Source organism: Drosophila grimshawi, unplaced genomic scaffold, assembly GCF_018153295.1.
Source record: "Drosophila grimshawi isolate 15287-2541.00 unplaced genomic scaffold, ASM1815329v1 contig_44, whole genome shotgun sequence".
NCBI classification, from domain to species: domain Eukaryota; kingdom Metazoa; phylum Arthropoda; class Insecta; order Diptera; family Drosophilidae; genus Drosophila; species Drosophila grimshawi.
In genome coordinates, this window is record NW_025063240.1 from 14,092,376 (window position 1) to 14,109,801 (window position 17,426).

At 39.7% G+C, this 17,426-nt stretch overlaps 1 protein-coding gene across 3 annotated transcripts; it reads left to right on the plus strand.

The window, feature by feature from the left end:
* Nucleotides 1–2,968: 2,968 nt before the first annotated feature.
* Nucleotides 2,969–15,778, plus strand: LOC6556509. Of its 3 annotated transcripts, none has more exons than XM_001984251.2 (3): nt 2,969–4,698; nt 14,823–15,056; nt 15,469–15,778. In XM_001984251.2, exons 1-3 carry the CDS (start codon nt 3,006–3,008, stop codon nt 15,585–15,587), a joined length of 2,046 nt encoding a protein of 681 aa, XP_001984287.1. In that variant the 5' UTR covers nt 2,969–3,005; the 3' UTR covers nt 15,588–15,778. The 3 variants fall into 3 exon arrangements, with proteins under 3 accessions (XP_001984287.1, XP_032598727.1, XP_032598728.1); XM_032742836.1 differs by having other exon boundaries at nt 14,886–15,056; XM_032742837.1 differs by lacking the exon at nt 14,823–15,056.
* The last annotated feature ends 1,648 nt before the right edge of the window (nt 15,779–17,426 follow it).

A 17,426-nucleotide genomic window follows, 5' to 3' on the forward strand; every position in this document is an offset into this window, starting at 1 on the left:
AATGAACTGAATGGCCGTCGAGGGTGAAGGGTGAGGGCGGCGGTGGCTGTGGGTACGCACCACATATTGATAAATAAATAAGTTCGCCAAAGGCTTTTGTCTTTATGTGTAGTTGGGCAATAAGTTCACCTTTTTTGTTCAAGTTCATTGCACTTTTACAACTGGTTTAAATTAAAAATTTGAAAATGCATTTTGAATGATTTATGAGCAGCATCTTTGCGCTGCACGTTGCTATTGAATTGCCGAAATTAATATCAGAATACTTTGCGATCCAAATTGAATAAGAACCTGGCCAACATTCACAACTCAAACGGCGTCCATTTCTGACTCTTAACCCTGGCGCCGGCGCGTCTTGTTGCCAATAAATTTAGGCGTTCAAAGATATGCCGCAAGCAGCCAAAGCTAACCAGCAAGATCCGTATTGCTATTGACTATCAATTTCGGCTAAGTTGCAATATGCCCTAGATCAGAATAGTTGCAAAGCGGAAAGATTGAAATTATTTGTTATTACGACAGCATCATCTCTTACCATCAGCATCAATGTAAATAAGAACCAGAAAATTTGTTCTCGTCTCGCATATTTATCGTATAAATTAAAGAGCGATCAAAAGAACTATCAAAATTTGCTAATAAAACGTGTTGTCGTCCTGTCAAAGTCAGTTGTGGCCTAATCCCAGCTTAAACTATGTTACTATCAGCCTTCTCAGCCAACTCTTTAATTAAAGTGTCGCCTGGCTGTTGTCTGGAAAATTTGAATACTTTCAAGCCTTTAGCATTTGCATTAGCATAATCCTCAACTTAAACTCCGTCTTAGTCCGATTTTACAAAATTCTTGCAGCCATTCAGTCATCTCTGTAAGGATGACTTAAGACTGCGGTTTAGCAGCTTGGTTAGCTGGATCCAATTTCAATATGGCCCATTGACAAACTTCAGACACATTGTGTTAATAACTGATGAGTGCACATGGACAGGATTTGAACATCATCGGCATCGACATTCATGGCTCGTGCGCAGGCAAAGAGTTGATTATATTTGGCTCACATTTCATTTGGTCCATTGGCCAAACTTTATCGACTACCTTTCAGATTAGTTAGCAACCGCTTTAAGTATTTGATGGCCATTACCGCCTGGCGCCTGCTTTACGTTCTCTCTTCGAATGTGGCACATTGATTGATTTCAAGTGATTTTGATGTCTGATCGCAATTTTGCAGCTATAAATGGATAAACATTTAACTCCTATGGTGTTCGCTCATCAATGTTTAGTTTTATAAGATTACTTTATAGAATTTTAAGACTACTTACACTGACATAATCAATGGATTAGAATTTAATTATTGCTTTATTGTTACCAAGGTTTTTTAAAACCTTATTTTTGTTTTATCTGCATTTTTCAGAACATTAACTTATGAAGGGTTCGAAAAGTTCTACCAGAATCAAGACTACAATTAGAATTTCAATAAGAATAGCTGACACCTCAAACTGCCCATCAGTCATACACAGTACACACTAAAAAGTGTGAAGTCGGCTGTTTGTGGCAGCAGCGTCGCACAATTTGGACTACACCTACATTTATGTGACGGGACTGGAGTGTATTCGGGCATGCCGAAAGGTTATTTACCCGCCTTTGCGTCAATAATGGAGAATAAGTGGAACTGTCCGACAGCCGGACGCAGTTCAGTTTTAGACAGATCTCCACTAACGATACCGTATGCGGGGCAGTCTCTTACTCTCCTTGCCCACCCCACCTCAACAACCAACCACCTACCAGCAACCGCTAACAGAGCCGACTCGACACGATCTACATATCATTTGCTATGACCAATGGCTCGATGTGTGCTGTGCCAAATCCAGTTGGTGAAATGTGTATGGAGTTGGACATCGATTTGAAGAGGGATTTGTATTAAGAATATATATTGAATAATGATATCCATCAGAGCTTTGAATATGTCGTTTTTAAGTAATGAAAATACATAAATACATTATTTTACAATTTCTTACAGTTATGGTATTTAAATACATTTTAATATCTGTTAAAAAAGTATACCAGTGTACATTTAAAATTATATATTTGCACATATGAAGACAGTATAAAACCTGTACATCATCGTTCGTAAAAGTTCTATTCTGGATTAGTAAAGGAAATTTCTATTGTGATTTTTCTCTTTTTGTAATTTGTAGCTAACAATCTCGCATACTGAGGCAGTTGATAATGGATTTGCAAGTGTAAGCTTCGGTTAACTCTAACGGTGCTCCGAAACAATAAAAACAAATAAAGAAATAAACTTGAAGATCAGAATATTTACCATTTACCGCTGTTCGGGACGCCGCTGAGCGCACTATATCGATATATCATTAGCCGGCATTTGATTTACAATCGCCTTTGTTTGTTATTTTGTCTTTTGTTGCGCCCATTTTGGCGAGTGGTAAGCATAGTAAATGTATCTCTGTCTGCGGCTAATAGCACTTTCCAGCCAAACAAAAAACAAAAAAAAAAAAGAAAAACAAGGAAACAAAAACAAAAAAAAACTATTCACATGTGCAGAACGAATGAAAGTGTTCTCTATAACAAGCTCCAATTCGCTCTCAGACAGTCGAAGCAGATCTTAGCAAAGGCGAACCGAACCGAGGCGAGCAGCATTGGTGTTGAAGTTGAAGCAAGCCGAACCAAAGGCATTTGTATGAGTATGAGTTGCAAGTGGCTTCAAACTTGGCTCAAACGTCTCGCAGACGAATCGAAACCAAACCAAAGCCTAACTTGCAGAGCGTGCCAAGGCGGCGGCAGCCAGCAGTCGATGTTGAATGGGACTGGCGAGCGGACGTCTGAGCGCGTTAAAAACGAACCTCGAACTAAGCAAAAGACGAACGTGAAGCGTAAAAGCGCAACGAGCCAAATCGCGACTGTGCAAGTGTGTGTGCGTGTGTGTGTGTGTGCGACTGTGCAAGTGTGCGTGTGTGCGAGCATGTGCAGCATTTGAGTTAACGGCAAAAACGCGTCTTCGATCCAAATGGCCAATTGGTCACCACCGGCTTGTTGCAGGATCGAGGCCAGCAGGCTGCTGCTGCTGCTGCTCTTCATCTTGCAGATTATCGCTCTAACGCCAGCGGCACGCTATCCCAACGCAAACAACAATAATAATAACAATAACAATAATAATAATAATAATATTTGGCGTCGCGTTCGATTGGTAACCAGCGTTAGCGCCAGTTCTGCACAGGAGCGCGAACGCAATGCCTATCAGTTGCTCAAAACAAATAACAGCACCAGCACCAGCACTACCACCAGCACTACTAGCACCACCAGCACCACAACGACACCAGCACCACGTCGCAGTGGGAAACAGATGTTGCAGCGTCGCGAGGATCTCAATGTGCTGGAGAGTAATATTTCGAGTGCGGCTAGATTGGAAATGTCTACCGAGTTCTTTGTGGTGCCCACGCTAATGGCGAGTACCACCACCACCAGCAGCAGCCCCCGTAGCAGAGGCAGCAATAACAATACAACCTCCGGCACTTCACCCACTCGTAGTCAGGGCGCTCGAGCACGAGCCGCGAATACACCACGTGCCACGCAGGGTGGCAATGCGACACCACCGAGCATTGTGTCCACCACACAGCTTCCGTTCGCCGGCCTGCGAAAGGAGGTTTGGGTGGTGCCAGTCCTGGTGCTGGCCAGCCTCACCATGCTGATGATGGGCGCCTTCGAGATCTTTGTGTTGTTCAAGGCCTGGCGCACATCGCCATCGCGCCGCCATCTCTTTCTGGGTCAGATGCTGCTGCTCGGACTGTTCTCCTGCGCCGGATTGGGTGCAGTGATCACGGCACAGCCTACGCTGCTCAGCTGTGGCGCCATACGCTTTGGTGTGGGCGTGGCATATGCTCTGGTATTTGCCGCACTGCTCGTTAAGTGTGTGTTCCTTATTAGTTTGAATGGTGGCGTCTATTTGCCAGCACCTTATCAGGGATTGCTGTTGCTCTTCGCGCTGCTCATTCAGGTGGCGATTGGGGCACAGTGGCTGCTGACACAGCCACCAGAGATATATACGACAAGTGTGCCGGTGATGGGCAGTGGTTTCCTATCAACCACAGTCGCATCGCAGACAAACTATTCGGCGCTCTTCTATCCGACATCGTATACAACGCTGGATGGTACGCCGGAGATTTACACGAGAATTGCGGCAGTGAGCACCGTGCTGATACCGTTGTGCAAGACACAGTTCTCGGAGCTGTTATTCTCGCTGATCTACATTGTGTTCCTCATTGTGTTCATTGCGGTGCTTGCGATCAAATCGCGTGGCATACGCGACAATTATCGGGAGGCGACCTACATTGGCCTGGCCATTGGTGGTGCAATACCCATCTGGCTGGGCTGGATGCTATGCGGCCTAGCAGTCGCTGAGCGGCACAAGGATGCGTGCATTGCGTTTGGTTTGGTGGCGACGTCGGCCACCGTTTTCCTGGTCATGTTTATGCCCAAGGGCAGGCAGCTGGCGGCAATGGGCAAGGAAGGACTTTATGTGGAGGATCGCGAGGAGCAGTTTAGTTCGCTGAGTCGCGCTGGATCGGGCTATTCGCCTTCGTTCTTCCACTTCAAGCCCATCAAGTATGGCGTGATGAGCGGGTGTGGCTTGCCCAATTCCGCAACGAATACGGGCCAGGGACTCAGCTCCAAACACTGCTCCAGTGCCAATAATGGCGGAGGTGAGTTTTGTTTTTGATTTTGAAACAAAAATAATAATAGCTGCCTAAATTCGTTCATTTCATTATTTTGTCACAATTGTCTGCAACGAATCACATTTGTCGGTTCAGCCCGGCCTTAACTGCAGGGTGTCCCTTGTCAGCTGTCAGTTTCTGTTCATTTTGTAATAACTTTCTTTTCTTGCCTCACATGTCGAATAAGAGGAGGGCCGATGGGGTGGGGTGGGATGGAGCGCGGCACAGCTCGGGGCGAACTCTTGAACTGCTGTTTATCTGTACGTTCGCTTTTTTTAAAAACAACAGCCGAAGAAAAGCAAAAGTCTTAACTTTCATAGCTAAAATACAAACGGTAGCCAACAGCACTGCACAGTGGTACAAAACAAACGATTTGCGTCAAACAAATTAGGCTTTAAAAAAAAGGAATAAAGCTAAGTCCTTTTCAGAGTTAAGCTAAGAAAGTGTATTTTGGAATATGCAAATGCTCCTACTAAACTCCAAAAAGTTATTTGAAAAAATATCAAATGACTTAAGCAACGAACGCATTTAATTGATCAACTAAAACATAGCATATTTAATTTCCTTTAAAATATCGCACAAAACTTTCCTTTAAAAGTATTCTCCATTAATCATAATTTTATACAAAATACAAGTCATTTGCTTAAATTTTGGCCTCACTGTACAGCGACATTAACTGGGCTTAAAATTGTTTTACTATGTCTCGTAATTGTTTGGTATATTAATTTTCTTGAGGCCGTCGTGTAAGCCAAGTGTAAAAATGCATGCATGGAGCAGCTATCCATCTGTCTATCTGCCAGTCTATCTGTCTTTCTGTCTGGCTATCTGACTAACTATCTCTATGTTCATTTGTCTGCTTGGCTCTGCTTGCGCGCCTGGCTGCTTTCATTTTCGTTGGTGAGAACGTCGCGAAGGTTCGTTGCTTGAGTCTTTTGATTTAGTAGCTCTGACGGCTTTCTTAATAATTTTTGATAACTTCCCCGTGACTGATGCTCTTGTTGTTCTTGTTACTGTTATTGTGCAAATGAAGCCATCAACGACACCATATTTTTATTAGCCAGATTTCACATCTGGTCATAAAGAGGTGTTAAATGTCATTGTCATCGTCAATTTATAGAGCTTGGTCACAACCCCGGCAATGGCTGGCAAATGATTAGCACATTGTCAAAGATCAAGTGAAACGTTGCAAGAGCCACCAAATAACATCAAAGGAGACCAACATAACAGAGATATTGCGATTTATGGTCCAGCCGAACAAAAATATTTGACAATATTTTTTTGTTTAACTTTTCTAAACAACAACAGCCAGCACCAAAGCCTTTTATGCTGGCTTTCTAATGAAAGCAAAAATAGTTGGGTGAGTTATGCGAAAGGGGTAGATAGACAGGGGCAAGTAATTCAGATGTGCGTGTCCGAAACATGTAACACACTCTTTACACTTTTACGTAATTTAATTAATGAAAATACATAAAATGTATGATTACATCAAACATTCAAAAATTATTTAAAGACAATTGAAACTTAGCATTGAAATCAAAGTCGAAGCTTAAATGCTCTTTCTACGAATGTAGCTTAAATATTTATTGACTACTCCACTTACCTTTTGATTTATTTTCTTCGACCAATTTTAGATTATCAAATGCATATATTAGGAAAAACCAATTTTAACCACCATAAAATATGTACAGATCCGAGTCTTAGTGAAATTCATTATTTGGCATGCTATTTGTATCATCTAAAATCTTGCAAGCAACTTATGCAACAATTCCTTTTGGTAAGGGTATAAATGTTGCAATAATTTACAAAATTATAACAATGAACCGCTGGGCGTAAGTAGGAAGCATTTTACATGGCAGCTACTTGACGACGACGACTGTGTGAGTATATGTAAGTGTATTTGCAGCTCTTGCCACGCATGAAAGCAAATACAAGCGATACCAAGGTATAGCCTGAGTTGGAGCTAGAGGCAAAGCTGGTGCTGGTGCTGCTGGAGCCGCACAGCCCACAGCTAAAACTCACGCCAAGTGCCTGTGGGCAGCCTCACTCTGCGTCTTGGTCGCGGTGCTATCGGTGCATAAAGAAAGCGAGACAGCCACAGCAGACAGACAGATAGACAGACCGACAGACAGACAGACAGACAGACAACAAAATATAGGTAGGTACGTATATATAGATAGATTAATGAAAGATATAGTACTTTTGCTAGCTACATATATACGTCAAACTGTCTGCAATTGAAAGTGCATTTGAGGGTAACAACAACAACAACAACAACGAGTATGACAAAAAAAGAGACCCAAAGACAAATGTCTGGAGACACAGAGCTTAAAATCAAAGTTGGCACAGGGCTTAACAAGCGAACGGAGCAACGAGAGCTGATCCGAGCTGAGCTGACATTATCGGTCCCGTCCCCCAGCTCCGGACTATGGCATGTGTGTGGGTTGTAGTTGTGATTTGAGCCAAGTCAAGCCAAGTTGAGTGAAGTGCGAGTGAGGTACAGGCAAAAGGGTTTTTTGCTTGATTAAGGGCAAAAAATTGAACATGAAAAGTAAAGAAAAAAACTGGAGCTGTACGTGGGCTGCTAAAGCAAATAAAAAACAAATAAATTTACATAAAGCAAAAGTTTGCTGTTTGCCTCTTGGATAATAAAAGACTTAGGCAACAAACCTAAAGAGTCACATTTCTGTAGCTCATATTGAAAAATCAAAGTATAATCAATTCTTTACCATATTGACACTTGATTCCATTAAGAATAATATGACATACCGAGTCAAATTATATTTTTTATGCTAATTAAGTCTGCTATATCAATTCGATAAATTATCAGTGTAGTTTGAAGCATTTTACGTGCTCATTCTTCAGAAGAACTTTAGTAATTAAATTGAAATGTAAAAGTTGCTTTAAGCATACAGAATTAACCGTTCGCGTAGGTAAGGCAGAGCCCACAGTCAAATGGTTTCTAATAAAACCCACAATATCAAATTTCCTGTCAAACCCTGTCCCATAATACATACACAAATATATGTTTAAATATCTATATATATATGTATATATTTATGTATGTGTGTGTGTGGTCGTTCCCAGTAAGCAGTTCGGCACATAATTCACTGAGCAATTTGCAACAATAAACTAAACGACAGCTAACGGCGTTGACGCCAAGGAATGAGCCAAAGCCGGACCCGTACTCGGAGCAGAGGCCGCGCTCAATGATTGCCGAGGCAAAAGCAAAAGCAAAGGCAACAGCAACGGCAACGGCAAAGGCAAAAGGCGAGGAACGCAGATTGACAGCTTCAGCTTCGGTTTCAGCTTGGCAGAGCTCACCAGTCTGGTTGTTGCTGTTGTTAATGTTGTTGGCGACGCGTCGCCAACATGGCCAAGGATCGGCAAGCTGCTGACTCGCGATATAGCCGATATGAGCAGTCGTGGTTGCCGTTGATTGAACGCGCATAAGCCGCTTGAAAAAGAGTTCAAGGTTGTTTGCTTTAATTGAAGGCGCATTGTTGTAACAACTACAACACTAACAACCTGGGCCAACACGACAACGATGATGACGAAGACGACGACAGCAGCAGCAGCAGCAGGGAGCAACTGAATAAACGACGCGTTGTCAGGCTTGGTCACAAAAATAGATACCCATAGGGAGGTTCAGCAAGTACCTGGTTTCCTTATAAAAAGAAATGTTAACCTGGAACAAAACATATAAAATATTTTGATTAAAACACTAAAAGAATTAAAATTTTCACTACAAGCTTGGGAGTGTATAAATCAAATATTTTTTTCGTGGCAAACAAATGCAAATAGAAGTGAATTATCAAAGAAGACACAATCAATATTCAATACTGCAAGCTAATCATTTCTTTTTTTGCGCAAAGTCACACTCAAGTTTTTACTCTTGTTATTAACCTTATTAACAACAGTTAGACGCGAACAAAAATCAGCAAATCATCAATGTTGTAAATACATACATCTTTTTTATAGGTTTAAGGTGACTAAGTACTTAATGAAACACCCTATTATTTATGTAGGTACTTCCGCCGCTGTTGCATGAAGAAATACGTTGTTTTTTATTTTGTTTTGTATTTGTCTTATTGTTGTTTTTTCAATGATGTGTCGTCGTCGTCGTCAGGCACTTGAACTGACGATGGCCACTTGGTCAGTAAGGTAGAGATGAGGTAGATGCATCTGCCTTTGGGCTTTGTTCTATGCGACAGCGAATTTTTTCGTAATTTTATTGAGTGACTTTATGCCAGGCCGCTACATACATAAAATCAATCATTCATGCCAATGATGGAACGACAACAATAACAATAACAGCAATCACAATAATAACAGCAACAGCAGCGACAACAGCAACGACAACAACAACAACACTGCTAATTCAGTGACTTGTGTTGTTGTCAACTTGGGTACCTTGGAAGGTTAAACAGAGCTTGGCGAGTTGTGCGGAAGTTTTTTGCCTTGCTTGAATGTTTATCTATGGGATATGTCAATACTTATGGATACCTACAATAAGCCGCACCAGAGGACGCTATAATGGCATATCGATTTAACTGTGCCGACTTTGAGAGCTAACACTTCAGAAGCAAATCGGTTTTTCAATGACTTTGTAGCGCAGCATTTAGAAACTTGAAAAGAAAGTTCTGTTATTCTCGTAATTAGCATATTTAGCATAATTATTCATAATCGAATCGGTTTAACCTACATGATGCAAATAAAATAATAAGTTTGTTTTCTAAATTCTTTTGTTAAACAAATTGCAAGCATTCAGAAAATAATGCCAAAGTTTTGAACTGTTACTTACATTCTAATCATATTGATGATTGCATTTAGGATAGATAAAACAGATTATCAATTTCTCCCAGAACAGAAATGGGTCTCAATAAAAAAATTATGTGTTATATACTTATAAATTTAACGTATTCGTCAAATGGTAATGTTTAACAATAGAATTGTTCTTTCTAAAGAAAAAAAAACAAGTTTTGTATGAAACTCATTTTAGTTGCTTGTGAAAGATTTTTTATAATCGTGCAACACAATCGGCCAACTTTATTGACCTTCGGGTTGCTTGTTGCCACATAATTAATAAGCTTTTGATACATAGGTTGTTATAGGCCGTCAACGGTGGAAGAATTCTAGGCAGAACTAAAAAAAAACGTATCTTAATGGAACTTGTATCCCAAAGATAGCTAGCAATCATTTATAATCGAGAGAATAATTATGCTTCTCAAAAACCAAATAGTTTTGAAAGCTTTAATGTTAGTATATAAAATATTTTTTTATATTTTATGTTTGTCAATGCTTAAGAATATTAATATATTATTTTAAGAGACAAGATTCTCAAATTTCAATTAAATATATGTGGATGGTTTTCTAAAAATATATTTATTTGTCCAATTCTCCAATATTAAAGCAAGATAAAAAGCACAAAAATCGCTTCGAGTGGTTCATTGAATTGCTTTGACCCAGCAGCAGCTGTCAAAAAAGCAGCAAATATGGTAAAAACATAAAAATCGATTAGCCTCAATTGTTCTAAGCCCTCTTCAAAGCACACACAAAACCAAAGACTTAGGCAACGAACTTGAAATTGAAAAACACAAATACAAATTGAATTGAACAGAATATGGACCGCAAAGAATCGACGATGACGATGGCGTAACGTACAAATCTGTGAAGTACGTGCTGCTGAGCATCTGTAGGGTGTATTGCTATGTTTGTGTGTGTGTCTTCGTAACTTAATATATGAGTCGGGTAAATGCTGCAGCACGTGCTTAAAACGAGCGTCTCTGTATATTACCACAAAATTATAGCGGTTTTGCAATAACAGCAATCGCAGCGCCCCACTCAAAGTCGTAGCTTGAACCTCTAGCTCTAGATGATATTTAAGCTTTGCCTAGAAGTAGCTGCCACAACCGCAGCCGCAGCCAACGACTTCGACTTGGTCTTGGACAACGACGACGACGACGACGACTACGATGTAAACGTAATCGATAACCAGTTCCGAATTGTTGCAATGAAACCGAAAGCGGAAAAGCCAAGCGATTGAAGTCGCAGTCAGCCAGGCAGTTAGCCAAGCGAGTGGAGCAGCAGCCACAGCCACAGCCACAGCCAATGAGCCATGCCAACTGCATACGTTAAATTATTACGCTAAATTGGCCAAGACGCTGGCGACGGCGACTGCGTACGGTATCCAGGCAAAGCTTCGATTGTTAGCGACTGTTTTGTGGTTGATGCACCACACGCATATAATGCAAATTGAATTGTAGCAATTTGAAGGTCATACGCCCTTAGCCGAAATATGCAAATTATAGGACTGAGTGGTTGTGGGCATGTGAGAAAATGCTTTTCTTCTGCCAAGACCAAGGCTGAGTTGGTGGCTTGAAGAGCTCGCTGGCAAGCAGGCGCACCACCGTCATGACAATGAACTCTCTACTACACACACATAGAGAGAGCTAGCTCCCAACGAACGTGGCCAATTAGTTATAATGCTGCTTCGTGATATCACAACATCTGGCAACTCACTCTCAAAGTACACTCACACACATGCACAGACACACACACACACACACACATAGGCACCGACATAGACATAGTAGAGAACTCAGAGAAAACAGACCCCAGAACTTAGACAACAGAGACCCCAGAGCTGTACTTGGAGTTAGAACCGAAGCCGGAGCCAATAAGGAAAAACTCGACGCTCACCAAGGAAATTACTCAAGTTTGCAAAACTATGTAGCAAAAAACAACAACAATACGAATACCTTGCAATACGGATAGAACAGCGACAACAACAGCAACTACAACAACAAGAGCGAACAATGACAATCTGCACGTAGCAATCAGTCAACGTGCGGCAGTTGGTTTAACTTTAACTTGTTGCCAGCGATAGTATTACTACGTGTGAGTGAGAGGCTTAAAGAGTGTGAGGGACGGCCGGTTAGATCCGAGAACTTCCCGTAAACGACAACTACAAAATGCAAAACGTGGAAAAAGTTTAGCGGTTAGTTGACTGCAAACAGAGATGAGCAATCCAGTGATTTTCATACACATTGTGGATAGAGCAAGATGTCGAAGTGTTTATTAAAATTTAAGACAATTTTGATGTCTTATTTATTTAATTACTATTAGTTCTTACCATTCGTAGTTCTTACCATTCGTAGTTCAATTGAACAGTAGATTAATTCCTAATATAAGTGAAATTTTAAATTATTTAAAATTTCCCAGATTATTTTAACGACGTGCAGATTTCTAAGCAAAAACGAAATATCTCTTCAAACCTCCATAAACTATTTGGATTTTAGATTTTCATTAACACCAGCTAAGTACAGTCGATCATCAGTTAGCCATTGTTTGTTTGTTGACTACATTTCAAATTATACTAAAATTCAATTCTTGCCAGCAAAATGCTATTAAATTCTATCGGCCAGTGTCTGGCAGTCATTGAGTAATAGACCACATCACTGCCAGTCGCTGTCATCTCTAGCGAACTGTGACTTGACGCCCACACATGCAAACACGGATGCACCAACACAGATGCGCTGAGGAACACGCACGAACAGCCGCATTGTTGTGCCTGGCCATACATATTTGCACTTAATTAGCCGTTTATTCTTGTTTTTGTTTTGGCTGCTTCTCTTTTAGTACATTTTAGTACATATATATGTATATATTTTTTTTTTGTTTTTGCTCTCTGCGCAAGTGGCAGGAGCCACTAACGTGCATATTTTATGCAAGCGAGCATAATTCATAATTGTAAAGTGAGCTGACAGACACTTTAGCTGAAAAGCTGAAACTGCTGGAAGTACGTAGGAAAGCTCATTTGCCAAGTGGCAAATGGAATCAGGCACCAGCCATCGCCTCAGAATTAAGCCAAATTTGCCGCTTCAGCTGGCGGCAAACAGCAGCCGTTGTTAGAAACTAGTTTGCAAATGTGCATGCAACGCAAACACACACATACATAAAGAGACTCACAGGCGCATATACACATGTATTTTCATTTTCTGACACATAATTCCAGATTCACAGCTCGTGCGCCGCCAGGGCAGCGAGTAGAAACAAGCGAGCTTAATTGCAGTATTTGTTCTAAGTTAATTAGAAAACTAAGACCGCGAACTCAACCAGAATTCGGACGGAGGAGGATGAGGGGAGCTAAAGCTAAAGCCAAAGAAAATCCAACAGACAGATAGATGGCGCATGTGTGTAACTGCTGCATTTAACACTGTCAAGAGTTCAGCTGGCTACCTCAGTTCAGCCCCAGCCCCAAACTCAGTCGCAGTCTCAGTGCCCAGTTTAGCAATTCTCGAGTCAACTTTTTTTTATCTCAGTCTCTGTTATTTTTGTTCGGTTTTTATGTCATTAACATACTTTGAAGTGTGTGTACCATAAGAGTGTCTGTTTGTGTGTGCCGTTTTCTTACTTTGTGGGGCCTGCAAGCTGCTGAAAAGACAATAATCATAATTTATAAGCATGTCTGAAAAATCGGGCAGCAACAGCTTCTGGTTCATTTCTGGCCAGACTTGCGTTGCTGATTGGCTCACATTTGTTTGGCTTTGCATGTTATTTATTTATAAACGTACATACATATGTGTACAAGTCCGTTTTCTCTAATGATAAGCTCGATTTCAGTCAAAAATAGAACATAAAGTCCAGTCATACAAAAGACTTAGGCGACAAACTTGATTGAGCAGCTTGTTAATTATGGCAAGTTAGTCGGTTATATTTTTAATTTCATAGTAAAATTGGGGCTAACACTTGAAATATGGGTCATTGTAAACTGACTTGTCTTAGAAATAATATGATAATATATATAATATCTTTACTAATGGATAAAATAAAATGAAAAATGGTTTAAAGATTGTACTTTATGATATTTTTGTTGTTCAACTAAATGTACCCATCAATTTATCTGTAAATATATAGAGACGAGACCTAGTTCAGTGGACCGTGATGAGTGCAACATATTTTGTATGCTTGTGTGAACAATAAATGGTCATGAGAGTGTCTTCTAAAACGATGTGCTGTTAATGACCTTGCCGCAGAAAACCGTAATAAGCAAAACAATGTTTAAATTCCAATGAAAACGCTTAGGGATTTGCACAATCTGAAAAACAAGCTATAATCAACGACGCCGAACGAGCCAAAGACTTTCTCTATGGCTTGAGGGTGTTATAATGTTGGCCCATTGACACGAAAGGTTTTAGCTCTATTCGCGCACAGATTTGGCATCATTAAGCTCATAAATTGTTACTTAGCCGGCGCTTTGGCAAATGCAAAAGTGTGAAATATGGCAGGGTAATTTAAAATATTTAGGTTGTGTTACTCAGTTGGGTCAGTGGTCAGCGGTTAGGGCCGCAATGTGTCCCCAATGCAGAAATTGTGACATCTTTTTGAGATACGAAATGTTTTTATACTATAAGCTTCAGATCTAAGCTGTCTTGCACTCAATTCACATTTACAATTTGTCTTCATACTTATATCAATTTTTCTACTATATTTTTGTCAACCGATCACACATCATCGTCGTCATCACATTATCATCAACACACACAAAAAAAAAAACCATCATTGCAACGGCTACATCATAAAAATCCAATGGTCTACCTCATCGAATACTTATGTCAACATCATTCCATATAAAATTCTTGTCACGCTCACGACTCTCACACATACACATACACACACTCGCACACAACATACATTACATAATCTTTTCATATTGTTTTTGTAATTTGTATTATTATATTCATCAATCATTTTGAATACTTTTTCTCATTTTTGGTTATGTTTCCGGTATTTTACCTTATTGAAATTTAATTAAATTTACATTTATCGTTAAAATAATACATATATGTATATATGTAATACATATATGTATTTATGTATGTGTGGCACAACCAAAATAATAATTACTGTACATATATTTACCCCCTATATACATATATAAATATATTTATTGTCTGTGTGTGTGTGTCACGGCTGGGTTTGATTTTGGGTTTTGTTTGGAATGGCTATCGATAAAACGCACACATGCACACGCGCACACACCATACACCCACACACGAATACTCCAATATCAACAAACCCTTGCACACCAATTGTGGGTTCCGGGCCAGCAGATCGAGTCGCTTTGGTCACCGCCGCACCGCCGAGTTATACACGTATGTATCACTATTTTCCAGCACATTTGAGCCCGCACCCGTTCTGCTATTACCCACCCGCACCACCACCACCACCACCGCCTGCACCGCCCACACAGCTGGCTACACCGTTGACCCTAAAACAGCTGGGTAACTCGCTTACCTCCATGACACAGGCGGCGCAGTTGGCCAAAACGCTACGTTATGCGCCAGGTAATAACAATCTTGCTTAGTTCTACATAGTTGTAAATCAATATTATCTTAATCTAAACATAAATAAATACTACTCCACTTAAAAAGAGACTGTTCCATAACAAACCAGATAAAAAGAACTATTACAAATTAAAGCATTTGCTTCTTATCTTTTAGAGTTTGCGCAAAGTTGCCAAAAACTACAGAAAGTTCTTAAGAATCAATTTAAAGTTTCTAAGTTTATAAATTCATTCTTTTTTTTGTGTGAAGATTAACATCATCTTTTTAGTGTTAATAACAGACCGAAGTTCCTCTCTGATTTGTAATATAATCAGTATAAAATTATTTTAGTTGTATTCATAACATAATCAATAACCTTATTTAAGTAATTAATACATGCCCCTAATTTGACATATATTCATATCTTCCTTAGGCATGTTTATTCGTCCCGATGAAACGAATCTTTACACGACGCTGGAGCCCACATTAAGCAGCAATCCGAATGTTTATTTCCAGCGCAGCGGCGCTGTGCATCCGGGCATATTGTATTGACTAGAGGAGCAGAAGAGAGCAAAGAGCCACTGGAGCTATCGAGAACACTGGAACTGAGTATTTTTTCTTAATATTAAGCTACAGCACATAGCGCTCCCCTCACAACCCTAATACGGCTCCCAAGGAGCAGCAATAAGTGAATGAATCGGATTAAATAGTGTAAAACTTTTGTCATAATGTCTAAGCTCCTAGATTATAAGTCAATATATAATATGTATGCTTAAGTGCGATATATGATAAATGGTAGTGAACACTCAGAAAAAAAACCCATTCTTTTTATTGTTAACTAAGCTAACTCAACGATCGAACATGTCAAATACTCTCTAATATGAAATTCTGATCTATGTTAAGTAAGTCTTACGAATATTAACGATTCCAACTAGAAATAGATTTGTAAGTTGTACTCTAATAAGTAAATAAAACACAATTTTCACCATTTACACAGGCCATATTTGTATGTACTTACGTTGATCTAATCATATTGACTAAAGCTATTCTCATTTTAGTCTGCAATAATGGTGAAAAGAAGGAATATTGTAGATATCGGTAGTATCAGTAAACATTTTAAAGGTTTTTTTTTTTACATTTAAAGTTGTATTTCAAATCCAACTAGCTAATAGTTTTTTTAGTTATGATGATTTTACCATAAACATAATTTCATCCTGTCCGAAAATGACAATCGATATGTTCTATGCGATATGTATAAGATATTATATAAACAAATGAATAATTTTAAATTTGCTTCATAGAGGTGCAAATCTGGTTAACGATAAGAATAATGTTTGTAATATTTCTAATGCTTATTTATAATTCTTATTTAGTTCCGACACAGATAAAAAAAAAACAACTCTTTTTCTTTGCTGTAGTTCTTAAATGATTTATGCCTCTATGAGTAATTAGGCCCGAATAACAAGCAAAACAATTAGAGAGCATACAGAAAAAAAAAACATTTGTTTAGCCAAGTAAACACGAAAATGTTATGTACATAATGCCCGCAGGCACATACGATGAGCAAATACTCTCAATAAAAACCGATAAAAGAAAAATAATACGAAAATTATCGAAAGAGATGAAATGATAAAGTAATGAAGAAAACAACTTGCACTCACACTCAATTACGTGTTGTTGTACTATATAACGATTACAATTACAATTACAATTAAGTATAATTGCAAATTATTGGCATAGCAGCGCATATTAACGCCTTCAAATAGCAACAGCTGCTCGAACTGGGATGTAACTGGTATTGGATATATGTGTGCATGTATTTTGTGTGTGTGTGTATATCGGGGGTATATTATTGGATGACTATGCGGCAGCGCCGCTGCATGTTTCAAATAATTTGTTAACGCTTTTGCCAACCGTTTGCGATTGGGTGCCAGCTGAGTAAACGTTAATGTTAAACTATTATCGCCAGGCTCTAAATGTAAGTGCCTTATAGCAATTCCATTACACGACCAACGCCTATCACTTGACCTTATATGGGTAATACAAACACACACTCATACACACCAACACACACACACGCAAATGCATGCCTAGGGCGTGTACAGAGCGACATGAAGTGAGCCTCGCATTAATTAAGTGCAACAATGCAGTTGAGAACCCAATGCTGCCTGAAGATGGACACATACGAAGTACTTGAATAGTTTACTAGAACCACATCCACATCCACATCCACACTCACACATAACACAACACGTCGTTCGTATTAATGACATTTCTCACGAACATTTTGCCAGAGCTACCGACAGAACACACTGAGAGACAGAGAGACTGAGAGACAGTGTCATGTCCAGTGTGTCCAGTCTCCAAGGCATGTCAGTGTCTGCATCTCAG